Source organism: Symsagittifera roscoffensis, chromosome 8, assembly GCF_963678635.1.
Source record: "Symsagittifera roscoffensis chromosome 8, txSymRosc1.1, whole genome shotgun sequence".
NCBI lineage: Eukaryota > Metazoa > Xenacoelomorpha > Acoela > Convolutidae > Symsagittifera > Symsagittifera roscoffensis.
Genome location: NC_087069.1, coordinates 27,100,059 through 27,127,281, shown reverse-complemented (window position 1 = coordinate 27,127,281; position 27,223 = coordinate 27,100,059). Strand labels below are relative to the sequence as shown.

The window sequence follows — 27,223 nt, the reverse complement described above, 5'->3', positions numbered from 1 at the left end:
GCCTGTTACGAAGTGTCGCCTGTTACGAAATGTCGAATGTTACGAAGTGTCGCCTGTCACGAATGGTCGCATTTTACGAAGTGTCGCCTGTTACGAAATGTCGCATGTTACGAAATGTCGCATGTTACGAAATGTCGCATGTTACGAAATGTCGCATGTTACGAAATGTCGCATGTTACGAATGGTCGCATTTTACGAAGTGTCGCCTGTTACGAAATGTCGCATGTTACGAAATGTCGCATGTTACGAATGGTCGCATTTTACGAAGTGTCGCCTGTTACGAAGTGTCGCCTGTTACGAAATGTCGAATGTTACGTATACACTACTAAGAACCACTTCATGATATCAACTGGTGAGACAAACCGATTCATTGAATGAAAAGGATACTTGCACTGCTTTTGCTTGTGAATTTTGCAATGTTTTATGCGACTTTTTTAATATCTAATTGAAGTTCTTTATTGTTCATGAATATGAATGCTGTTTTTGATTCTGTTAATCTGATGTCAAAGATAACGGAATAAAAGCCCTGATTTTATTGCTACATAAATGATTGTTTTACATTCCTTCCAATTAAATGGCAATTTTGAATTTTTTTTTAAACCTCTACATGATAACTTAAACTTGTCCCGGTGTGCAAATTACATTTTTTGAGCGAATATTTTGTATATATATAAGAAATAAACGGTGCGATTAGACATAAAAGCCTTATAAAATTAAGAAAAAATAAAATTAATCGCAGTGTAGAGGACAGTAAAGCATTGGTTTCAGCATTTTTTTCAATTTAATTTTTTCAAAACAAAAAATGACCAAGGGTTTTTGTAGTGAAACATTAGAAAGAGAACAAAAGAAACAAATCACAAGTCCTTTTTTGATCAAAAGAGTTTTGGAACAAACTAAGAACTATCTAGCTAAACTACGCCCTCAAGCCGTTTGTGTTGAATTGAAAATGCTTGCTTTGAGCAAAAAAAAACGATCTTTATGTAGTTAAAACTTGAACGAAAAGAATTATGTTCGTAGTTCTGTAGTCAACAATTGTCATTAGTAAAAAAACACCATTCTTTCAAATCATATTTTTTGAATGTTTAGCACACATATTTGGAGAGTTTACCTAGATATCTCACTTTGAGATATTTTTGTTAGCAATCGAATTGGCAATTTTGGCTCATTTTTTGATTGTCTAAGAAACATAGAAGATATGTTAAAAAAGTAAGATTTTGGGCTCCAAATTTACATAACAAATTACGCAGTACACATTCTCGTAAGGTTTTGGTGACAACCTGTTTTTGAAGCCAACGCAATTCGAGACAGCACCGCTTAAAGTTTCAATATTTATTCGCTTTGTCAAGATAATTTAGAGCACGACTGTGGTTTTGACACAAAATTTTACACAGAAGAACCAAAAACCATCGTGTAGTCTTTGAAGGTTGAACAATTTATGCAGACGCAAAGTGAATTTAAGATAGTGCAAGCACACCGCATGGGAACATGACGATCACAACTGGGCAACTTTCCTTAAGATTTTGGTCTCAACGAAAAACAACTTCCCCGATCAGATCATTTCCTCACTAAGTTATTAGAAGATCGGAACAAAAAACTACTTCATAGACAGTAAAGTGAAGTGGAGTGAATTTGAGTAAGGGTTCAGATCACGTTACCGCGATGAGTTATAATTGGTAGAAGAAAATTGGAACAGGCAGAAATGATTAAAAAGAGCAATCTACTAATTTTGGGCACTTTTTGCATGCAAAACTTGAGCAATTTTGCAAAAAAACTGAAAATTTAGGTGACCTTGAATCATTATCTCTGTCTGAAAAGTTAGCTTTTGCATACAAAGGTTTTTGAAACAGTTCATCTGCTCTTTTTGCTCTCTATAACTTCAAATATATCTAGCGCAGTCGCGTGCACAGATTTAATTTTTAAATCTTATTAGAGCTTTTTAATGTGCACATTGGTGTATTTTTTTTTGGCGAAGGCGGATTAGGAAAAAATTCAGGCTTGATCGGTCAAAACTGATCTGGTAAAAGTGACATTGGGGCGACAGTTTGAAAACATTTGGCCACCAGAATTGATTTGCCCTTGGGACACTTCTGAACTCACGACTTAAGTTTTTTCAGGCTATTGTCCTCTTTCGACTCCAACCCTATCAATTGCCTACCAAGCATTTGAAAAACAATTGCAATATTTATCCGTTTGATAGTAAATTCAGAAAAAAATGAATTTAATGTTTCTATAACTTATATATCAAAGCTGCCTATAAAAGTGTATGCACCCATCATGACGTTTTTCTTCAGACAGCTGGTCCAAAATTCGGGTAATTTTGGCTCTTCTTAACTATGAACTGGTCAATGTTTTTTCCCGCATCAATTGAGTACTGGCTGATTTCCAGAGTCAGTCGATCCAGCACCTTCAAGTATGCTAGTCCGTATTCGCTTTTCCTCATGAAGGACCACTCCGGTTCGGGGTACTTTAATTGAGGGTGAATTTCCCGGTTACCGGCAGCACCTATAATTAGGATTTTGCGTGATAATGAGCCATAGTTACGGCAGTAGTCGAGATAGTTTTTCTGCGTCTGGTTATGGACACGCTAATCATTAATGATACTTAATGAAATATAATAAAAATTGTGATATTTAATTTTGATATGTTTTTAACCCTGGATATTGACTCCATTTTGGTAAAAGCCAACTCCCGATATCAATTCCTATGTTTTATCCTTGATTTGATAAATTTTCTATCAACCAGCAGTTTTTAGATAGACCCAATTCGGTTCTTATGCACAAAACATATTGCAAAACAGTACACATGCGTCTCAGTACAGCAGAACGCACTTTATCTATCTAGGGTAAAAACAGTCTACACAGAGTTGTCAGTTCTTAAATAAATGGCTTATAAAGATAAGTTCTAGGTTAGTTTTTCATTTTTTCATGATATCAAGTTAATAACAAGTTGTAGTACATGAATTGGTCGTAGCCTTGTGGTGAGAATGATGATTGTTGAAAATGGTAATTTCCGACAGTAATGTAACTTAATCTTACAGAGCTAAATCCAAGAGTATAGTTTATTTAGGAGAGTAATATTATACAGACAGGTAAACAATCAAGCGCATGTAAAAATCAAACCCACCAAGGATCATGCAAAAAGCTATGCAGCTTATCGAGGCATGACCCTGAAAAAACCTATGACAGAAGTTGCGAGATAGTATCCGACTTGATGATTCAAAAAAATAAATCTAAAAGATTTCCATTATCTTTAAGAAACTATGAAAACAATTTTTTGAAATACCCATTTAGTTGATGCTCAGTTAATTGGTTTAGATTATCTGGTATCAGCTCGTTTGATTTCAAAAAATTATAACATTTAAGAGACACATTTTTCCATGAACGTTGCATTATTTGTGTTCTAGTTTTCATGCTTGGTAAAGTTTTTGCCACAGAGGCCCGAGTAACCCGACGATTATTCAGAGATTCCAAATTAAAAGTTTCAAGGGGAGTTTTACCACGAAGTTGATTAAAAGTTTCTTTGAATATTATTAAACATTATTAATATGACATTCAAATTTGAGTCTGTTGTCCATTTGAATTCCTAAATACCTACCTAAAATCAGAAACCTCGGTGAGTACATTATTACCAAGAGAAAATTTTTCTTTCAAGTTATCCCGTCCAAACTTCATTATTTTGCACTTCTTTCGATTTATGAGCAGTTTGTTATTATTGCACCAATTACATATTTTAATTAGTTCTGTCTGGAACTTCGTTTTGGATGCCCATTTTTGAGCATCGACTACCGTTGTATCATCTGCAAATAATGTTAGCTAAACGTTGCTGGCCGACGGCATATCATTTATGTATAAAAGGAACAGAAATGGCCCCAAAACTGAACCTTGAGGAACAATTTTTGTACATTCTAGCATATTTGAGACGGATTGATTCAAATAAACATATTGTTTTCTCCCTGTGAGATAGTTTGTCATTAACGTGTGAATTTTCCCTTTGAACCCATATTGATAAAGTTTGTCAAGCAAAACTTTCCGATCAACTGTATCAAATGCTTTTTTCAAATCAATAAAGTAGGAGTAACCAAATTACAGCAAAGCAAGAGTGATTACAGAGGTCAACCGAAGATGACAGACAGCACCGAAGGCCGGGACCTTCCAAGAACTAACTAGCACCACAAATTACAGCTGATTGATGGCTGGAAATAGAGAACTCTCATGAACTGAATTAGCACCATATGACACATGCTCTTACAATTTTTTGTGTTTTCGATTATTTGCAGCCCCTTAGAATCTACAAACAACTCTAGGCAATTTTTATCTTAGTTTTTTAAGTAACTCGAAAAAAAAAAGAATTAATCATCTGAGAGCTTTTTTAGTAAGCTAAACTTTTTTTTCAGTATCAGTTTTCATCAGAACATTTCTAATTCCCAGCTTCAGTGTGAGTATAATCTCATTTTTTTTATAGTTTCAGAGTGGCCGCTATTTTCTTTAATCTATTTGTAAGCTTTGGCAAAAATGGCACACTTTGTATTACTGCGGTTTAAAGTGGTCTTGAAAATAATGAAAGACAGATAAATCCAGCTAGACTGTCTACTAGAATTGTTTTTACAGCACTTGAGGCTGAAATACAAGCAAGAATTGAAATTGTTATCCGCGTTTTCCTATCAGTTCTCCGTTTTTATCAATTTTTTGTCTTGCGATTTGACATAACTGCTAATTATCAAAGGCGTCAAAAAATTGCTTTGTGGTACTCTTGCCGGCGTTTGAATACAATCGAGAAGCAATCTTTAATGAATTTTTCCGACTTTAAGTTTTCAAAATTTTCGACTTGACCTATATAAAAATTTTCTTTTCGAAATGTAATTTTTCTAAAATTGTCAACTTCAACTCAAATTGGGGTCAAATCACACAATGTTGACAGACCGAAAGACAAAAGATCTGTAGAAGTAATTGTTGTTACTACTTAAATCCAAAGCAAATTGTAAAATTTATGTATAAAAGGAACAGAAATGGCCCCAAAACTGAACCTTGAGGAACAACTTTTGTGCATTCTAGCATATTTGAGACGGATTGATTCAAATAAACATATTGTTTTCTCCCTGTAAGATAGTCTTTCATTAACTTGTGAATTTTCTCTTTGAACCCATATTGATAAAGTTTGTCAAGCAAAATTTTCCGATCAACTGTATCAAATGCTTTTTTCAAAACAATAAAGCATGAGTAACCAAATTACAGCAAAGCAAGAGTGATTACAGAGATCAACCGAAGATGACAGACAGCACCAAAGGCCGGGACTTGCCAAGAACTAATTAGCACCATAAATGACAGCTGATTGATGGCTGAAAATAGAGAACTCTCATGAAATGAATTAGCACCATATGACACTCCTCCTTCGATAGATGAAAAACTTTAAATGAATGGAATAGAAGAAAACTTGATGACTGAAATCCTGGGACTTATGACTGATAAACTGCGACAAGTTGTTTGGCAAAAGTGTACAAATTAATTGTTGAAAATTTCTGATTGTTAGGTTTAAAAACTGAAAAAGTTTTGTATTTACGAGTTTTTGAACAACTAAAGAAATCTCTCATTTTAGTAATAAGGTTTTGAGTTTTTGACCGAACGCTGGTCATCCCTCTCCCTGGGCGGCTCACAACAGTATTAATGTTTTTCAGTTTTACTCATTTTTCCCGCTGTATCTTCTTTCTTGGCTATGTTGTCTAACGTTTGCGTTCACTAAGTCGAGACGCCGTCTCATCCTGGCTGGCCTCTTGGCTGCTGTATGAAACTAATCGACTTTGTCGCGCTTTCTCTGAAGCTCCCGTGGAGCAGACGAGTTTCCTGGGTCGCATACTGGAATGGTATTATTGTCACTTCCATTGTCGTGTGGCTTCCCTCGTCGCCTTGTTTATCATTTAGATTGTTTTGGATGCCTTGTTCCGTAGCCGGTGTTTGTCCCTCTGGTAATGGAGAAGAGTCGCCGCTGCTTCTTCTTCGTGTTGCGGTTCCCGAAGCCCGTTTCGTCGAGATTATTGGCAGTTGTCATTTTCGTCAGTTTCCGAGCAATTGTTTGGATCGAATCATCATCCCGACTGTTTTAGCTCTTTGGGTTCTGCTTCGGTTTTTTCCTTATTTCGTTGTTTCACTTCCTGTGGTGATTGCGGTTCCCGGTAGTTTTTCATAGTCCTCTTAGCTTGTGGTTTCACTGCCACACCCAATTTCCTCAGCACAACTTCATGGTAAAGCGTCAACGTATGGGAACTTTCTGTTTTCACGTTTGAATAAATTATTTCATACCATTTTAGGTTCCGATCCTCTGTCCGCTGATAGAGAGAGCCGGAGGGCCCTGGTTGCTCAATTTGCGCCCCTGGTTGAGCCTGCACTCTTGGCTTCAAAACAGTCGGCCGGATGTGGCATATCTTTCACTTTTAGGTCAGCTTCATCTAAACAAGCATTCTTCGTTTTAACAACGCGAGACGAATTTAGATTTTGCAGGAGGATTTTTTCGTTAGATTTCTTAGCATCGTATTCGCTTCCCGACCGTGATGCGCCTCGAACGGCTAGATATTCAATGTTGCATTCTTTGAAAACCTGAGAGCGCCAAGGGCCATTTCGACCATTTTCTCCGACGGTTCCGATGTTTTCCTACGCGAATGTTAATATCGAATTTTTTTGACTTTTAATGATACGCTCTAGACATTCGGTTGCACGGTGATCATTACCAGGCAATTTTATGATCTCGATGCCCTCCCCGCTACAGAAAGCTATTACATCGCATGACATAGAACTCGTTCCCTGATCCACGTGGATTTTTCTGGGTACTCCGATTTGCGGTGAATTGCGTGGATCCGGATGTTAATTGCAGTAGTAAGGTTCATAGGGACAGAAAGTTTTTCATCCATCCAGACAACGTTTTCTCTTACATAAAAATCATTTACAAATTGGGAATACGACCGATTCATAGCATAAACTTTTTCTTGAATGTGTAGATCTTTTGTTTTAATGGAATCTCTGATGGCATTGAGTTGTGGGTCGGAAGCGTATTGTGATTCGATAAACTGTAAATTAAATAACTCATGTAAGGAGGTGATTTTGCTCACGATTTTATATGCGCGGGGAACAATTGACATACCAAGATTAGTAGGGTCCACTGGCGGAATTGTTTCGCCTTTGAAAGCCGAAGGTAACGATAATGTGGTATTGCTTTTGATCGATCTAGTTTCTTTAGTAATCGCCTCTAAATTCAAAAGTGTTGGTAATTTTTCTATTTCATCACTACTGATATTTAAACTTGAAAGTTTTTTTTCAATATCTCTCCAATTTTTCTAAAGCTGCGGTCCAGTTTAATCTAATTGTTCGAATTCAAAATTTCCTGTAACTTTTTTCTGAATGAGTAATGCCACCGAATAAATTCTCGTTCGTTTCTGCATATTTCTTGCTTCTGATTGGTCCATATCCGCTCGCAGAACTTGACGCAGAACTTGGCGCATCGCGCGAAGAACTTTTGCATGTTTCATTTCTATTAATAGATGATCGGCTATTATTAGTTACATTAGGTCCCCTGGATGGGTTATTACGAACGTTAGGTCCCCTGGAAGCATTATTTTTGACTAAACCGAGAGCAGTGAGTATCAAATTGATCTTTGCGACAGTAAAAAAATTATCGCATTTACTAATCGGCGTTGCCTCATGGCTCGGGTTTTGCGATAGGTATTCCATCAACCCATATTTCGCTCCCGGCTAATGTTCAACTTGGAAATCGAAAGGAGTTAATCGATCCAACTACCGCTTTTGGCGACTGAACATGGTTCTGGTTTTATTGTAGTTGCCATTTAAGAGTGAAACTAACGCTTTGTCATCCGTTACTACTTGAAACTTCCTGCCCAATATTTAATTCAGAAATTGTTCAGCCCCCCACACTACTGCCGGCATTTTAATTCGTTCGTTGAGTTTTTTTCTCAGCATCGTCTAAGTACATGGAGGCAAATGAAATGGGTCTCCACTCTTCCACTCTCAACTGGTTGAGGACGGCACCTAAATCCTTATGGCTTGCGTCGCACACATTTGTTATATCCTTATGAATATCGAAATGGCGAAATTCAACGATGTTTGCAACTGTTTTCTCGAAGTTTTCAAAACCGCGTTGGCATTCGGTCGTTTAGATACCGTCGTTGATTTTGCTCATGAGGGAGCGTAGTGATGAGGAAGATTTGGTCTACTCCGTCAAATACTTACGAAGGCCATGAATCGACCCCATAAACGAGTTCAAATGCGATAGTGTACGAGGCGGTTTCAATGATTCGATGGGATACGTTTTCCGCACCTCTGCGAAATTTACGTTTTGTGAGCTTTAAGGTCATATTTTCTTTATCCAATTTTTTGAGAATTTTCCCGGCTGTCACGATATGAACTATTTCCGTTCCCTTGGTGTCTATGAACGCGTACGGCTGTGGAAATTCCGAAAAGATGCAATCCAATTCGCGCTGAAACTCGGCATTGTGGCCGGCATTATGGTTAGCCCATAAAACCCTGTTTTGAACCGATACGTACTAGTCTATCGACCTCTCAAGGAGTAAAAATTGCATTATAAATTTTTTTCCGCACTTAACGGTAGTTGACCATAGGCGTACGTCAGGTCCATCGTCGAGAAAAAATATATCACCCGGTTTCTTCTCACTGATAGTTTGCCCGACGGTGTCCATCATCTGTTTTATATTCGGCATCTGATATTTTTTTTGTGCGCCTGTTTTTTAGGTTCTCTCAATTAGAGCGCTAGTTTTACTAATTCGTCTTTTTTCGCTGTTATAACAATTGGCAATACGAAGTTTTTATATGAAGAATCTTCTAATTTTTCAAAATGCCCTTGCTACAGTAATTTTTGAATTTTGCTATCCACGTATCCAGCAATGTAATTGGAACTTGCCGGCCCTTCTATTGTATTAGTGTCATTTTTTCAAAAATTTCGACGGCTCTTTTTAATTTCTTATTTTTCCTACCTTACGAAAAAGTTTTGAAAACTGCTCACTAAAGTAGTCCTGCCACGAGTCCAATGCAGCTCTTTGTCTCGATACCCCCTTCGGCTCCTCCTTGATAGACCTGATCTGATCCCCTGGCGTATGTTGAATCAACTGCAGGCCGAACTGTGTCATCAAATCTCTTCCGATGATGGACGGCCGACTCCCCCTATGACTTTTATCTTCACGTCCCCTTTTCATCCGTTAGATTCCAGAATTACAATCATTGTTCCGATCAGTTTTTGAGGATTAATTCCGTTGTCTCGAAACGCATGATCTTCCACCGAGAGTGCATCCGTTTTCAGACTCAATGCTCCGAGGGTTCGTTTCAGTTCTCCGATAATGAAAAGAGAAATCGGAGACCCACCATTCAGCCACACCCGACTAGCTTTCCCATTTATGCAAATTGGCAGTTGTGCCCCGGCGATCTTGAGTTCGGTGAAATTTTTGTGTCGTACAGTCATCACCATGTAGTCTTCTGAGCTATCGGGATCCCACGAGTGTACTACTGGTTCACTTGGATTTACCTGGATGGAGCCCTCCGGTGTTTTGGTGGATTGACACAATTCATTTTGCGCTTCGCGATTTTTCATGTTTACAACGAACACGTCCCCTAGAATTCGATCTTCTATGCCTCAAACTTGCATCTGGCTGCGAGCCCGCTCAAATTTGAATGAAATTGTCCTAGCGAGAAGTTGAAATGTTTCTTAGATCTCAATTCTTTCCTTCTTGAACTCCGATTCTATTGCGTCTGAAAGCCTCGGGTAACGAGTTGTTGAAAGGACCAAATGCGGTCGTCTCTTATGCAGCTCGTCCTGCCTCTTCTGGTCCAGACACAAGTCCAAGTTTGATATCAAAGTTTGCACGCTTTCCAACCAGTTTTCCCCGTCCACATCCGGTGGCAAAGCTCTAACCTGGGCATCGGCAACGTGGCCGCAAAATAGAAACTTTTCGGGTTTATCGAGTGTTTCGCAACCATTCCCCACTGGAATCTATTCAGCCAAAACTCCCAAAGCATTGGCGGTTCGTTGCATTTCAGAGGACAGAATCCGGTGATGCCAAGTGGGTTTCTCCTCCCCCCACTTGTAACTGCTGGCTGCGCCATGTTGAAAATGGTGATTGTACAATATGGTAAATTCCGACAGTAATCTAACTTAATCCTACAAAGTTAAATCCAAGAGTAATTACAGAGGCCAACCGACGATGACAGACAACACCGAAGGCCGGGACCTGCCAAGAATTAATTAGCACCACAAATTACAGCTGATTGATGGCTAGAAGTAGAGAACTCTCATGAACTGAATTAGCACCATATAACACTTGATCTTACAATTTTTTGTGTTTTCGATTATTTGCAGCCCCTTAGAATCTACAAACAACTCTAGGCAATTTTTATCTTAGTTTTTTAAGTAACTCGAAAAAAATGAATTAATCATCTGAGAGCTTTTTTAGTAAGCTAAACTTTTTTTTTCAGTATCAGTTTTCATCAGAACATTTCTAATTCTCGGCTTCAGTGTGAGTATAATCTCATTTTTTTATAGTTTCAGAGTGGCCGCTATTTTTCTATAATATATTTGTAAGCTTTGGCAAAAATGGCACACTTTGTATTACTGCGGTTTAAAGTGGTCTTGAAAATAATGAAAGACAGATAAATCCAGCTAGACTGTCTACTAGAATTGTTTTTACAGCACTTGAGGCTGAAATACAAGCAAGAATTGAAATTGTTATCTGCGTTTTCCTATCAGTTCTCCGTTTTTATCAATTTTTTGTCTAGCGATTTGACATAACTGCTAATTAGCAAAGGGGTCAAAAAATTGCTTTGTGGTACTCTTGCCGGCGTTTGAATACAATCGAGAAGCAATCTTTAATGAATTTTTCCGACTTTAAGTTTTCAAAATTTTCGACTTGACCTATATAAAAATTTTCTTTTCGAAATGTAATTTTTCTAAAATTGTCAACTTCAACTCAAATTGGGGTCAAATCACACAGTATTGACGACCGAAAGACAAAAGATCTGTAGAAGTAATTGTTGTTACTACCTATATCAGAAGCGAATTGTAAACAAGACTGCTCGTATCAGGGCGAAGCCCTGATTGTTCCGACTGCCTTTTAAGGTTTATGGAGCAGTATTAACATGAAAAAATTAAACGAAATAAAATAAAATGAAAATTTTTTTTCTAAAATTTGAATTTTTTTGTAATGAAAATCATCCCCCACACGCCATATAAAGTACAAAAGGATAGATTTCGTTCCTTGTAACAAATCAATTATGGCAAATAAGCCAATTTGGAAAGATTTCTAGTACGGATTAAATCTCCGCTTACGCGTTATTAGCGCGAATTATATCGCGTGTTAATTGTCCCAAATTGGTCAAAATGGCCAAAATGGCAAACTTTAAACCCTCATAACATTACGAAAAATGATCAAAGGTGAAATATCTTTTCAAATTTAAGCTCAGCAAAACAATACTTTTTGAATGATATAAAAAAATTCTGTCGAAAATGGCTAGTTAAAAAGTCGAAATTTGTCTGAAGAAAAAAAAACCCACCCCGAGCACAAATATTCCGTTACTTTCGTATCGAAAGTCGGAACAATTACTTTCGTATCGAAAGTCGGAACAAAAAGCTCCAGGTTTGAATAAGTGCTTACGAGACCCAAATTCATTTTTAGAAATACAATCACTTTTCTTCATATCAACCTTCTGTTTTTCTAGCAATCGCTCAAAAACTGTTGAAAAAATTGGAGTTAACCGATGTATGAGTAATGTTTGATGCTTTTGAGCGGTTTTACCAATATTAAAAGCAGGTTTAAATTAGCATTTTTCAATAACTGTGGTAACACTGCGTGACGAATACAGTTGTTCTCAAATTTGTAATTGACCTTGATTAACTGTCCTAAAAAGTTTTTTTCTAAAGTTTGGAACCTTGAATGTTTTTATTTGGAAAATTTTAATTGAAAAGATTAGCAGTCCGTTGTTGGTTATGAAATCGCTGAACGATAATACAAGGAAATCAACATTTGTATGGTGTTTAGGTACTTTTTGAATCAAAATACTGTGAAACAATATGCAAATCAAAGAAAATGTTAATTATTAGCTTCCTTAAAAACACAATTGGCGATTATTTTTTAATTATATTTTATTACCTTTAACTTTTTGTTATTCAAACTTTTACTCAAAAATGTCTTTTGCCATTTGACAGCCATTTGAGGATAGCTAGTCAAGGACAATTATAAAATCACGAAGCCGAATACCATTGAATAAGTACCATTTAAATAATCTAATTTTGTTTAAAGAATCTCATTTTTGCTTAATGGTAACAATTATTATCAATTGTTATCGATTCAAAATTTAATCTATTGGAAAAAGCCATGCGGTCTTCATGTATTGTTTTGAAATCAATGGAATTCTATGACAACCACCTTTTGTCATTCATGGCGAGATTTCGACTTTTTGTTTCGATCAGCGCGACGAAAAACGCCTATATTTTGATCGGCGCGACCAAAAACGCGTAATTTTTTACTAACGCGACTGAAAACGTTTACATTTTGATCAAGTTTGACTAAGCGACATAAGCTTTCATCGGCGCAACATAAGGTTCTTATGTTGCAACCAAGTTCGACTGAACCATATCTGTTCCGACCAAGTTCGACCCAGAAAAAGCATTTTGACCGAGTTCGACCAAACAAAAACGTTTCAACCGAGTGCAACCAGCGTTGAGGTCCCCTCCATATTTCCAGACTTTTGCGACAATTTTTTGGCATGTGCAGATTTTTGCCACCACAATGATCCAGTGTAACCTATATTTGGTATGTCTAGACTTTCACGAACAAGATTTGACATTTCCAGATTTTCGCGACCAAAAAACTCAGCCGCGACTTTTGCGACCAGGGCTGAGACGGTACGACTACCGGGTCGAGTTTTTCAACTTATGTTTCGACTGCCTCGAAGAAGAATATCTATGTTCCGACCGACTCGACTGAAGGTAAAACTTCAGTTCCGTGTACTCTGTTTTTGAAACTGTAGTGTTAGTCAGGCTGTACACCGTTATAGCGAGGTTTGATTTCATTGCTTATTGTGCGTGATCAAACATGGCTTTTTAGAGTAATTAGAGTGATTAACTGAGTTGGTAATTTGATTGATGATGACAGTCGCTTTGTGCAAGTTGTACCAAAAGTTTAAACAAAAAATTTTTTTTTTAGCTTTAGCTTCAAGGTGAGTAATCCGTTGGTAACTTATTGATGATGATGATAACTTGACGAGCTTCAAAATGAGTAAACTTGATGGTAATTTAATTGATGATGACAGTAGCTTCGTGCAAATTGTACCAAAAAATTTCAAAAAAAAATATTTTTAGCTTTAGCTTCAACTGAGAAACTGTGTTGTGGTATCATAACTGATGATAAGTTTATGAAATGAGGACTGTTGTTTTGTTATTTTTGTAGTTGACTAATGGTCAACTTGAGTTTTTCCTAGTTTCACTTTTCCTGGTAACAATTTTTTTGTCGTTGCTCTAAAAACGTTGCTTAGTTTTGTACTTTGGGACCATGTGTAGGTCTTCTCGTGGCCGTCCTGTATATGATCACGAAATATGTTGCTCTGGCTAACTGCGCATAGGACACACAATGAATTATTTTTTTTTGCAATAAGCTTCTGTTAACAGTTTGCAAGCAAAAAGAATATCTGAAATTTCAGTTCGACTTTGTGTCGACTTTCAATTCGACTATAGGCCCGTGCCAAGCAGATTTTTGGTCGAATTATGATAACTGGTACGGCCCAGTTCGACTTTATGTTTCGACCCAATTCGACTTTATGTTTCGACCTAATTCGATTTTTATGTTTCGACCCAAATCGACATTATGTTTTGACCCAGTTCGACATTATGTTTAAACTAACTTAACTTTATGCTTCGAATCAATTTGTCTATAGGCCCTGCGTGACTATGGTTTTTTGGTCACACAATGGCATCTGGCTCGACCATTTTGCTCGAAACATAAAGTCGAAAACTCAACCCGGGCAACCTGTCCTTTTTCACAACGTTTCTTTTTTGACATTTATGGATATTTAGTTTGACTAGGGAAGTCAAACAAAGGTAATGTTATTTTTGCGGAGGTTACCTGTGATCACGTGAACAGGGTACTTAGGGTCCAGATAAAGTGATGAGTTTTGAACTCGCTCCCAGTCGTAATTGTACATTGGATACATTCTTTCGTAGTTGTGCTTGTGTCCGTATAGCTGGATATCGACTCCGTTTTGGTAGAATAGATCTTCCAATTTGTAATACTGATATGTGGCGTCAATTTAGCTTTTTTGATCACCAAAATTGTATTGATATGATCGGCCCAATTTAAAGGTTTTTTTAACTGATAAGTCTTTTTTGAAAAATGTAAGAGAAGCTTTGAAAAAGACAAAAATACTTTTGCAACCTATAAAAAGTCACATGAGCATTATCGTCCTTTTTTTAGTTCTAAGCGTTCGTCCCCAAAAAAAAATATATCTTGATCTCTTAAAGAATAGCTGGAAAAACAACACTTCAAAAACTGCAATCCACCATCAACCTAATTTATATCGGATGAAAAAACCGCTAGGCGAAGAGTTCAGTAATGTCGAAATCTATTTGCATGTCTTTTGTTTCAAAAAATTACCCATATTTTTTGTCATTTTCCTGAGTGACAATGAAAAATTGTTTCGAAAAAGCTTAACAGCTAAATTGGTGCCTCGTTTTTGTATCCAGTTCGGATGGGGTTGTCGGCGTCGCAGTCTTCGTTGTCTTTGGCACTGCAGTACATGGGTCTGTGTCCGGTAGTGATAATCCAAGGCTGGTTCTGTCTGGCTTCGGGGGTGTTCGCTTTCTCCAGGTCCTCCACGAGCCAGTTGTATTGAGCCTGAGTAATTTAACCAGCTACTTCAAATGTTTTTGAGGTTATTTTTTGTTTCATTTTAGAATTTTTACACTCTGTTCTTTATGATTGGAACGAAAAGAAATCCATGTTTGATATGGTTCAGGGTTCAGTAGCGGATTTGGGGGGGGGGGGGGGGGGGGGGTTTGACCCGCTGCCGACCCCCCAAAGGGTCCCATCTTTGTTATTTTCTGAGATTTTCACTTTTGGATGACTGATCTTAAAATTTTTATAAAGGCGAATTGGGCTAATTTTGAGGGGGGGGGGTCGAAATTTTCCAATTTTTTGGTCGAAATTTTCCAAAAAGTGCCCAAAATTTTTTTAGCTTATTTTTTGAAAAAATTGCTTGCCACGCAGAAAGTTTGTCAAAATAGAGTCTTTATAGTGATTTGGGAGAGCTCAAAAAATCAATTTATTTAGTCGACCTAAAAAAAATCCGCCCCGGCTCTTCTTCCTTTTCCCCCCACCTGCAAATTTTTATGTTTGAAGTTAGTGTCCACTTAGTCCGATTGTCATGAAAATTGACATGCAGACTAATTAGGCCATGACAAACATATTTGTTCTTCATAACTAACCTTGTAAAACCACTCGGTATACCATAAAATTCATGTTTGAGTGAGGTGGGGAGAAAGGAAAAAGAGCCTCCGCCCCTTCCCCCTCGAAAAATTCCTAGATCCGCGCCTGATATGGTTGATTGATAAATCATTTAAGACACTCGAGTGAAGATTTAATCAAAATCTTATGTACACATGTAATTCAGCTGACTTGCTTAGATTCTTCTAGAAGATCAACGACAGTAGTTATCAAAACAAAATTAAACTAAACGCGTAAAATTTGAAAATTAAACTCATTTTTTTCCTTGCCTGAAGTTGTCCAGTTCCATACTCGTCGTAGATGTAGAACTCAGTTGTGAACATGATGAGGTGGATGGGACCTATGTTGTAACTGTGATAGAACACACTGGGTGGGGGAGAGGTGAATTTATTCCTGTACTCTGAAACAAATTATTTCCGAAACTTGAAAACAGTCTATTCTGAAAAAAGTCTATTGAAAACAATCCGAAATTTCAAAATGTCTAAAATTCGTCCATTAGTAATCAAATGATTATTTTATAATGGCAGAGAATTTGCTTGTGAATTTAAAAATGGAACTTCTTTTGTCTAATTTAACAAAAATGCTCGTGTCAGGGCCAAACCTTGAATGTTCTGTTTGCATTCCAATGTCTACGGAATAGTTTAAATCAGGAAAATTGAGACGTTTTTCAAAAAACGAAAAAAAAATAAATAAAAATTTTTTCTCGCGTTTTTTTGAAAATCATCCCCCACTCTTTAAAAAATCATTACTTTACGAACATCGATAAAAAATATTTTTTTGTTTCGACCTTCGTAACAAAAGTAACGGAATATTTATGCCCGGATGATTTTTTTTCTTCAGGCAAATTTCGAAAAAAAATTTTATCATTCAAAAAGTAATTTTGTCCTGAGCTTGAATTTGAAAAAAATCATTCATTTTTGCCCCATTTGCATAAAATTATGGAGGTTTATAATTGCCACTTCAATCAATATGGGACAATTAAGCGCGATATACTTCGCGCTATTAACGCTGAGAATTAATCCGTCTTAGAAATCGTTCCAAATTGTTTGAAAGAGGCTTATTTGTCAATATTGATTTGCTGGTAGGAGCGAAGTATATCACTTTTTACTTTATATGGCTTATGGGTCATGATTTCCATTAAAAAGTTCTGAAAAATTAAAAAATAATTTCTTTTCTTTCCATTTATTACATTTTAATTTTTCATGTTATTTCTGCTCCATAGACCTTTAAAGGCAGTCAAAATTTTCTAGGGCGTCGCCTTGATAAAAGCAATTTTTTTTTAATTTGAGCTAAGATCAACATTGTTTTTTCTTTTCAATGATATAGAAAAAATCCAAAAAAAAAATAGCTAGTTGAAAAGTCGAAAATTGTCTTGAGAAAAAAACACACAAGTACAAAGCTTCCGTGACTTTCATCAAAAGTTGGAATAAAAAAAGTTTCTGTTTAAAACAAACTTTTAACCATCTTAACCCAAATTTTTGGCGCTCAAAATAAGTGACGGATTATTTGCTGGTGTTTTTCTTTTTATGGCGCTCAAAATAAGTGACGGATTATTTGCTGGTGTTTTTCAATTTTTTAAATAGCAATTTTCGACGCATTTTTTCATAAACTTTGAAAGACATTGAGACCCAAGGCTTGAAATTATCAAGATCCTTAACCTGTGATCTTTTTATGTTGGTTTGAATTTGGTAATTTTTTGTTGATTGCAGTTTGCATTGACGTGTGATACAATTTGTCCGATGCATTGAAGCTTAAGCGGGAATTTAGATCATTTCAAGCCGAACCAAAAATTGTTTTTTTAATGCGTTATCAAGCGCAAATAATATTTTTGTACTAACATAGCCTGTGGTCGAAAAATTAAAAAATCAAAACTTAAAAGAAAATATTTAAATTATTTTTAAAGCAAAAAAATTTGACTAACGTCAAAGGACCGTTTCTGTAATCAAATCGTGCTTCCGGTCAAAACTCGTAATCCTTAGACAAGCTTTGAATTCCAATGACAAAGCGAAAAAGGAGGAAGCAAAAAACAAACTCAAAAAAATTTGTATAGTGTGGCGTAACATGGGGAATACAAAAATGCAAAGATAAGTATTTGTAATCAAAATTTTTATAGTCCGTCGATTCCATATGAATGATGGGTAAATTTACACCAAATTTAATAATACTAATACTATTAATAATAATATGTTTTATGATATTAACAAATTATTTACTTTTTAGCAGTTTCAAACTTAAGCGGAATTAGGTTGAAAAAATGCACCAAAACCAGTGACATTGTTTTTGGAAAATGTTTCACTTCCAAAGCAATTCAGCAGAGCGTTTACGTTTTTCAGTTGGTCATAAGCACACTCTAAGATTTTTTACTCCCATTTATCTTCCCTAGTCAAGCTTAAATGGTTGATTACCTTGTAAGTTTTTGCGAAACTTCTACAAAAAAAACATTTAGTTTTAAGACTGCCCGGGTTGACCAAAAAGATAGTCATACACTTTTCATGCAAAAAATGGCAAGAAAGGCCTATGATTAGTGATCTGTCATATATGGAAACTGTATCATTAGAATTTTTCCATTAAAAAGTTTTTCTAAAAATTTATTCTCGAAACTTTTGGGTTGCGTTCGTAACCGAACACAAGTGGCAAAAACCATGGTTACCCAAAAGTAAAGTCGCCAAATAATTGACCATGTTCATTAACAATTATTCGGAAACTGCCTGAATTGTCTTAGTTTTGTCTTGAGCAAATGATATACTGAAACTGAAAGTATCAGGCTTTAAAGTTTTGGCAAACATTTTCAAAAGTGATTTTTTCAAAACTGGAATTCAATTAAGGCATACAAAAACATGCTACACAAAATAAATTTGAGTTTTGAGCATTTTTGATAAAATTGTCCTGAGAAATGGAAAAAAATTAACTTTTGTGCATCCAGGACTATATTATGCCAAAAAAACTAATTTCAAACAACGAAAACGAGATTGTAATAATGGAAAATATATAATTAGCTTTTTTGTTGACAAAAAATTTTTGTTTTTTGTTTGTGACGATAAACCGAATATTATGCTAAAACAAGATAACTTTTTTGAAAATTCGTTGAGTTTGTTTTAGCAAAACGTATGAAATTTGTATGACTAGTATTTTTTATAGACTTAGTTAATGCAAATGTATGATAAGCATTTTTGGTCTATTGAGGTCAAACCGGTCTTACAACGAATGCTATTTATAAAAAAAACTTACAAGATTTTATAAGATTAGCACCGGCAAATTGTTTTTTTTTCAGCGAATGATTATCTATTAAGATCTTGTGAGACTTAATCTTGTGAGACTATATTGGATCTTACAAAACGTTGTGATAATTCTTAATATCTTTCGATTTCTTCTAAGAAATTTTTGTTTTGCTTAATGCCTGGAAAAAATTTTTATAATATGGAAAATTTTATAAAATTCTTTATTTTGTTCAAATAAGTTGATCTTAAGCTAGTAAAGTTTATCTTGTTTGATTGTGGCAGTTTTACGCATACACTTACAAGTTCCTACTAGAAAACTCGCAATAACTGACAAAATTCGAGATCAACTAGAGTCGGATTTAAAAAAGCGTATACCAGATATTGGTAGGAAAACTCAAAACTGACTCGTCTTTGTTACTAGTTGACCCGGAAAGTACAAGCTTCCTAAGAAAAATTGTGTATATTAAAGGTTTCCTATTTTTTCAAAGAACTTCTGATCAAGCAAAACTATCAGGCAAAACTGAGTATCGAGGAGATAAAAAATATCTGTCTCGTTTTTCTTAAGCATTGATAAAAATTTTATCGACCTATTTTCGCATGCTATATATACGCCGTATCGTAAAAAGTCACAATGTTTTTAACTCATGACTAAAATAGAACACACGCACAAGATGTTGAGTCACACACACACAACTCAAACCATAAATAAGCAAAACAGAACATATAAACTTAGAATATGTATATAGTTTTACCATTTTAGATCATTGAAGATTGAACGAAAACTGTGTGACGTCAAAATCACTTTCATTTGCACCAAGAAAAAACAATAATTACGGAGGCTTTCAACGTTATAGTAGAGCAAAATAGTTACGAAAAACTGGCCATTTAAGAAACTCCAGACCGATTTTCTGTCATGACTAATGTGAGTGTTCGATTCAACCGATTCAATTGGATCTCTTCGGTTTTGCTAGTCGTGTTGTTCTCGGCCCTCGAGTGCCGCGGGGGAACTGTGGCTTGTTCGGATGATTCCATGTGCGAGTGGGCCAATGTATGGGATGACGATATTGGAGTTGAGTGTTGTGATCATGACAACACATGCAGTCATGACTGCAGTCTGTGAGTCAAAAATTACACTTTTTTTCTTCAAAATATTTTAGACCAGAATATAAACCATTTTCCTCCCGCACCGGAGTTCCATGGATAATAATCGATTATAATGGAAAAATGTTGTCTAAAATGTTGTCATTATAATCCATTATAATCCATTATAATCCATTATTGTGGCAAATTTAGACCACGTAATCGATTATGTGGTCATTAAAATCGATTTTTTTGAAAAATAAAAATCCATTATAATCCATTATAATCGATTATAATCCATTATTTTTGTCACTGAAATCGATTATTTTTGCCAAAATAATCCATTATAATCGATTATTTTGAAATAAAAATCCATTATAATCCATTTCATTTTTAGAACTAAATTCGATTATGGCATCCCCTCGAATAAAATTTAGACAAAAAAAACAAAAATTTTGAAAAGTTCGTTTTTTGCACCACGCTCGATTAGGCTTAACTTTTTGGCATCACCGAGATTTCAAAAGCTCATAACTTTGAATTGGTCATCCCCGTCATCCCCTCGTATCCTCAAGCTTCCCCCTCCCCCTCAGCTAAAGTGATAGGGTAACTGGGGGGGGGGGGGGGTTGTTGGCGGTAAACGGGGGGGGGGGGGGTGGGTGTGGGGGAGTAAAAAAACTGGGTTAAAAAAACTTTATAATTATTATCCATGGAACTCCGGTGGGGAAAGCTATGAAACTCTAATTGAAACCCCTGAAAATTTGGTTTAATTAGGGTTTTGGTTAAAAAAAAACAGTGAAATGAAGTGTTAGTTAAACTGCGATGAATTAAAAAAAGTAGAGGCAAAAAATATATAAATTTTATTCTGAAATGTAAAATTTTATGAAATGTAATTCGTAGCAACTGCACTAAACAGGAAATGAGATAATTTTGAACAAAATTGTAAATTTCAAGAGTAACCCCTCGAAAAAATCCATTATATTCGATTATAATCGATTAAAAATGGATTATTTTGCCTCGAAAACAAGTTTCATTTTCTTTCAAAAATAATCGATTATAATCGATTATGATCGATTATATTCGGGTTTTATTGATAAGAAAAATAGTTTCATTATAATCCATTTTTTATCGATTATAATCGATTATTATCAAAATTTATTGAGACAGACCACGAAAATTCAATATAATCGATTATTATCCATGGAACTCCGGTGCGGGCTCCTTCTTAATATCACTTCTTTGAAGTGCAAAGCACATGACGCCAAATGTTATCTTAAAAAATGATGACCCGAAATCAATTTCTTAAAATATATACTGAATTTCTGGCAACATGTAACATGAAGCTTAGCGTTCATTTGAGCGATCTTGTTTGGTGGTTTATGAAAATAATGCATCATTTTTTCGAAAAAAAGCGTCCAACAAAAACTGAAAACTTAAAGTTTTTCATCTGCTTCGATAATGGAGTTTATCGACTATGCTTATTCTTTTTTAGTGAGCTGGTTGGGTTCTACATACTGGTGATTGCTCTGCCGATTGTGTTTTGTGGCTGCCTACTTGGAGTTATTACATGTGTGTCATGCTGTATTATCAATGCACAGAGTTGGTTTTCTTCAGTTAACTTTTTCAAAAAATTTTCTCGTTTAACTTAATTGATAGACGTTTATTTGTTCAAATTTTCTGATTACATAAAACTATTCTGGCAGAAGGAGAGCTGGTTTTGCTCGCAAAACTTTTTGGAGTTGAATTGCGTTTTTAAATTTTTTTTGCAAGATTTTCAGATAAGTTTTTTTTTACATCAGAAGAAATTATTTTTCCTCCACCGCCCTGCCCACCCCTCATCGCAAGGTCAATTGAGCAAACAAATGTACCAAAATGTTGGTCAATATCCTGGTACTTATTTTAATGGATAGATTAAAATTCTTTCTTTCAAATTTCACTTTTTTGGAGTAAAATTTGTCAATTGATACTTCATAGCTCTTCATTATAGTCTTCAATTTGTAACAATTTTTTTAATACACAGTAAAAGATTATCCGGTTACACTAACTGATTTTAATTGATTCAAACTACCTATATTAAACTTGAATAGTTCCATTTTTTGGGTAAGAAGTTTTTAAATTATTTTTAGATTCTTTTAGAAAATACGTTTAAATTGTTTTTAGAAACCCACGAGTCGACACAAGCTTGGAGAAGCGACGTCTCTGCTAATTATGGAGTCCCGATGGAGCCTCCACCATACTCCAGCTAGTCATTTTTACCCAGCTATACCACTCATGTTTTAAGACAATCAACTGTTAAATTTTTAGATTTTTTTCAGTTCATCCCCGTTTGAATTTTTATGACAAATTAGAATGTAAATTATGTATTTTGTATCATTTCTTTTTAGAAAATTTTTTTCTGGCAATCTCTTTTTATTGACCACTTAAAGATTAAACTGTTTGTAACTAACAGTACGGAAGGCGATGGGATCGGTTACTTAATATCGAACTGTGAGAAGAGGATTTTTTTCTTCAAAAAAAAACAAGATCTCGAGTCTACTGAAATGTACTTCGTACTTAGGTGAATGAAAATTAATGATTGGTCAGATGCTACTAAGCAGATGAGTCTTAAGTTTTTCAAATACGATGGGCAAATTTTGATTACCAATATCAAATGTATCAACTAATAACAAATCTATTATTTAACCAATTGATTGATTCGAACTGCCCGCTTTGACAAAAATGGATTAAGAAATTAAATGGATTATGCTTGAATTAAAATGTAAAACTCAGGTTTAAGCAAGTAAATTGGTTTTTAGAATTTTAAGCGCCTTTTTGGGAAGCAAAAACTTAAAAATTCAATAAATTTTTCAACGAAAAATCTAATTGGGTTTCCTTTTTATTTTATAAAACAAAAAGTGTTTTCTGATATTGAGCAATTGAAACTGCTTGTTTTCTCATAATCTTAAGCCCTATCGAACATCGAATGATGCGCAAGAAATTGAGAAAAATTGGTGAAAATGGCTTAAATTGCCCATAAATTCTTCAGATAAAATATGACAAAACATAGCCGAGCTTCAAAAAATTTGGAAAAAAATAGCACCAATTAGAAAAAAATGGAAAATACCCATATATATTTTGATTTCTTTGGGCTCAGCGAGAACTAAAAACACTGACTTAGTGTCTTGTCTGCGCAACTATTACTGTTGTCAGGCGAGGATCTAGGAATTTCACGCTCGAGTGGTGGAAAGGGGGGGGGGCAGATTTACAAAAAAAATTAGGTCGACCAAACTGATTTTCTGAGCCCTCCCAAATCACTATAAAGACCCTAGTTTGACCAAATTTTCGAAATTTTCGAAAAAAGGAAAAAGCCAAAAAAAAGGCGTTTTTAGGCACTTTTTGGGAAACGTCGACCAAAAACTCGCGTTTTTTCGGCGCGCGCTTCCCTTTCAAATTTAGCATAGATTGGCTCCGAAGGCGCCTTAAGAACAATTTTAAAAATGGATATCTCAAAATAGCACAAAGTATCAGTTTGGTCCGCCCCCGCCCCCGCCCCCTTAATTCCGCTACTGACTCTTGAAATCTAATTTTTTTCAGCCAATCAGATTTGAGCATAGTATATGCAGGCCTAACAGTTTCAATTTGATTTTTAGTTTTAGGGTGGCGGTTGTCCACTTTGGTCTATTAAGGGGGGAGATTGTTCACATAAGCTGATTGAACTCCTAGTTACCTGAGAAGTTGTTGGTTCTCTCGTGGTTTCCAGGAATCACACTGTAAGGATAGTGAGCTGCTATTGGTTGGATCAGCCGCATGAATGCATCCCCTCGAGCGCCCATCAATTCATGCATGTTATACGCTACAGAAACACAAGTTTAAAGTCTCCTTTTCAATTTTTAATGAAAAGGTTGAATTTAACGAATCGCAAACGAACTATTGTAGCTCATCTCGATTTTTTTCCATGACAACCAAAAAACTTCTTCTTTAGTTGTCAATGCATTGAGTTATTTGCATAAAAGAGTTTTCATAAGAAATGCAAATGCATAAACTAATCTTGTCAAGTTTTCTTTTTCATCTGGGACTGATAAAATGATATTTCAGTTTTCTACTTTTTGGTACATGGCTCAAATCATGCGTCACTGATAGTTTTTCATCAGTCTTTCAGATCTTTGTCTTCTTTTCTTAGATGGCGGCAAAAATTTAAATTTTCGTTCCATTACGAAAACTGCAATAGAAATAAAAATGGAAACTCAGCTGCATATTGAGCAATTGGGGACCGAAAACTGGGCCCAACTTTTTGAAAATAGAGCAAATTCAGTTCTCTTCATGGAGGACCCCAAAAGCGAATCTATAAAAAAGAGATCAAAATGGTAATAAAATATGCTAAATGCTCTAACTAAAATTATCAGGAAGTAAATAAGAAGTAAAGAATTGAGTTCAATTAAAATATGTGTTATTTCTAACTAAAACGCAATAACACTGAAGTCGCTCACTCCGAAGGAGATCACTATGAATTATAGTCAAGGCCATATAGGAGCTGTTAAGATAAGTAATCAAATAAAACAATAAAGCAATCGCAGCAAATGTGGACCAATTTTCACCCGGGAAGCTCGAAATTCCTCGACAACTTACCAATATCCCCCAAATGCCAGATGATGTCATACACCCTCTTCTGGCCGTCCTGCTTCAATTTATCCAGTGCCACATGATTCTCCACTCCCATGTCGCCGAACACAGCAATAGTCGGTTTGAAGTCGGAGCTATTTTGAGGGGGGAATGTTCGGAACTGGAATTGATCACTCGTGATCAGAATATTCTGTACACTGTATTCTGAAATCATTCTCTACAATGTATTAAAAGTGGGTGAGTAGAACTAAGGGTTTTAGGAACCGCGTAGAGAGAAACTCAGTTTATTGTGAAATCTAGTAGAAATTGTTTCCGAAAACTGAAATTAAAAGCTGACGAAAACTTCATCGAAGTACTGAAAACTCGGAAAGTTAAGAAAACTGATGAAAAACTGATTTGAAGTGAATGATTCTCAAAATATCATGATAAGGGCTTAAACTTGAATTCATTTATCCAGAAACATTACATTATTAATGAAAAAAACGCAATATGTTCTCTGGAACGGCTATTGAAAAAGCATTCCAGCTCATCGCTAACCGCTTAGGAAAAATAAAAGAGAAGACAAGTGGAAAAGTGGGCTCCTATACAAAAAAAGTTTCATAAAAACTCATTATCTTTAATGTAATAATTGCAAAAAGTTTGCAGAAAAATTTTAATTTCGCTTGTTTTTAGGCTTTTAATATCATTGAGAATTAGATGAGACTCTATCATTAAACTATATGCTAGATAGGTGTCTTTTTAGAAACTTTTTCATGACTTGCTGTAAAAGGGCACAGTTGGCTGCACATCTTTGCTGGAACTACGAGTGACACGACGGTTTGTTATTTTTTCTGTTTTCAATAACTCATCCCTTTTTTGGCGTCCTAAAATTTGAAAAAGCTCCTTAAACAGTTCATACAGAAAAATTTCATACACGTTTAGATTTTTTTGTTTCATTATTTCCCTGACAGGTTCCGACTTTTTCTTAAAATAGATGGTTCTCATAATACTTTTCTGAAACTTGTGTATTTCCTTCAGATGAGTTTTATATGTGTTACCATAAACCAAAATCCCGTGGGGAATTACTGATTTAACATATGATGTATAAAATTGAAGCAATTGTGGTTTCGAGAAATACAACCGAGCCTTATAAACTATTCCCGAAAATCTAGCCATTTTTTTGGTAATTGTTGAAATGTGCTCAATAAAAACTTATTTGGAGTCAATAATTATACCTAAATATTTACAAGAGCTCAGTTTTTCAATTGCCCAACCCAGACATAATTATTCGACAATTATTTTTTGACCAAAATTTAAAAGGCTACATTTCTTAGTAATCACCGTCAAACCACTTTCTAAAAACCAACTTTTTTTGGCAATCAAATCCTCAGTAAATTGTTGGCATGTTAACTTAGTTTCTGTATATACCGTCGTGTCATCAGCAAACAGGGTAAATTTTGAATTTTTCAAGCAACTCGGCATATCATTGATAAAAAGTAGAAGTAAAAGCGGATGGATGTGAATGAAATGTGGATAATTCAGAATAAGATGTGGAAAAAACTCAAAACATGAATGGTTCAGAATAAGGTTTTGCTATTAGTTACCATAAAAAGTATCCGGTATCAAATCCGTCATAGTAGCCCGGAAAGTATAAGTTGTTCTGAATGTCGTATTGTCATCATCACTGTAGTGTCGCATTGAAGTCATAGTCGCATTCACCACATGAGTTGAAGTGTCATTTGAGTTGACAGCAGTGTAGGACACTGAGCCTTCTCCGACATACACTGATGTGGTCCAAGTAACAAACATACTGGATGGGTCGCCTATATGAGTTCATTGTCATTATTTTAAAGAATATTGTACTTAACGGTGGTGAAGTGGTTACGTCTCCGCCTCTCAATCGAAAGGTCGGATGTTCGAGGCCCACCATGATTCGTGCTCGCTGCTTGAGGGTGAAGCAGCATTACCCAGCCCAGAAAAATAACCAAAAAAATTGCATGTAGCTCTTAAACAAGGGCACAACAGCGGTTCGCCGTGATGGTCCTTTCCCCCGTAGATAAATGGTCTTAACTTAACTTAAACGTCAAAAAATTAAATGAAAGTGTGGGTAATTGCATAACCATGTATCGAATAGATGGAGTTTGAAAGAAAGACATCCTTCGTATGAAACGACGTTTTTTCAAGAATAACTTCTATCGAGAAAAATTCAACTAAGCAGCCATTCAAATAATCAAAAAATTCTGATGAGTGATTACTTTAACCGATTTCGATTTGTTAAAAAATAGTTTTGAGCCAATAGAATTGAGCCATCATTTTCAGTTGTTATTTTTAGATAAAAGATAAAGAGGACAAGGTTTTTAATAAATTACCGATGGAATACAAAAAAAAAAGGTTTCTACGCACCAGTATATGAAAGGTGAATTTGTTCAGTCTGGACATACTCGTATTTCGTAACAGAAAAACTCACAACAGAAGTAGAAAGAACCGAGATCAAAAAGAAATCGAAAATCACAAAATTTGAACTCAGTTTCATTTTTGACCAAGTTGATCTTGCTAACACTATAATTCGAATGTGAAAATATGTTTGTTCTATTTATTAGCCCTATTGTAAATAACAGGGTGACATGAGTGAACAACTATAACTTATGCAATTATAGTTACGCAAAAACTTACCATCTCGCCACTTTTGCTGGATAGATGACAAAAGTGAAATATCTCAGATGATCTATTTTGGAGTCTCTCCGAATTCAAACTAATTTCAGCTTATTTGTTAAGGTAGTATTCATGATATAACATAACTAACCAATATAACTGTGCAAATATTTTTGTTCATGCAGTTTAAACATTC

The 27,223-nt window shown here is 35.4% G+C and overlaps 3 protein-coding genes across 3 annotated transcripts in view; 2 read left to right on the top strand and 1 right to left on the bottom strand.

The window, feature by feature from the left end:
* Positions 1–2,249: 2,249 nt before the first annotated feature.
* Positions 2,250–27,000, bottom strand: LOC134852809 (acid phosphatase type 7-like). Its single transcript, XM_063868605.1, has 8 exons — positions 26,779–27,000; positions 25,980–26,198; positions 24,403–24,600; positions 23,504–23,629; positions 15,772–15,902; positions 14,726–14,893; positions 14,126–14,291; positions 2,250–2,502 (listed from the first exon to the last, which is right to left on the bottom strand). Exons 1-8 carry the CDS (start codon positions 26,906–26,908, stop codon positions 2,288–2,290), a joined length of 1,353 nt encoding a protein of 450 aa, XP_063724675.1. The 5' UTR covers positions 26,909–27,000; the 3' UTR covers positions 2,250–2,287.
* LOC134852810 (uncharacterized) lies at positions 19,407–22,199 on the top strand. Its single transcript, XM_063868606.1, has 3 exons — positions 19,407–19,836; positions 21,290–21,396; positions 21,958–22,199. Exons 1-3 carry the CDS (start codon positions 19,634–19,636, stop codon positions 22,041–22,043), a joined length of 396 nt encoding a protein of 131 aa, XP_063724676.1. The 5' UTR covers positions 19,407–19,633; the 3' UTR covers positions 22,044–22,199.
* Positions 25,193–27,223, top strand: part of LOC134852808 (frizzled-9-like) — a 76,543-nt gene continuing 74,512 nt past the window's right edge. The window contains exon 1 of the mRNA XM_063868604.1: positions 25,193–25,212. The gene's annotated coding sequence lies outside the window, so the exon portion shown is untranslated. The remainder of the gene's footprint in view (positions 25,213–27,223) is intronic.

Bases quoted from the DNA above. Each gene is read 5' to 3' on its own strand.
- LOC134852809 (XM_063868605.1), bottom strand. From the start codon at position 26,908: ATGAAACTGAGTTCAAATTTTGTGATTTTCGATTTCTTTTTGATCTCG. The intron at 23,630-24,402 runs GTAAGTTGTCGA...GTGTTTCTGTAG, and splicing joins CTGGCATTTGGGGGATATTG to CGTATAACATGCATGAATTG. The intron at 14,894-15,771 runs GCAAGGAAAAAA...TAAATTACTCAG, and splicing joins ATGGAACTGGACAACTTCAG to GCTCAATACAACTGGCTCGT.
- LOC134852810 (XM_063868606.1), top strand. From the start codon at position 19,634: ATGACTAATGTGAGTGTTCGATTCAACCGATTCAATTGGATCTCTTCG. The intron at 19,837-21,289 runs GTGAGTCAAAAA...ATTCTTTTTTAG, and splicing joins TGCAGTCATGACTGCAGTCT to TGAGCTGGTTGGGTTCTACA. The intron at 21,397-21,957 runs GTTGGTTTTCTT...AATTGTTTTTAG, and splicing joins CTGTATTATCAATGCACAGA to AAACCCACGAGTCGACACAA.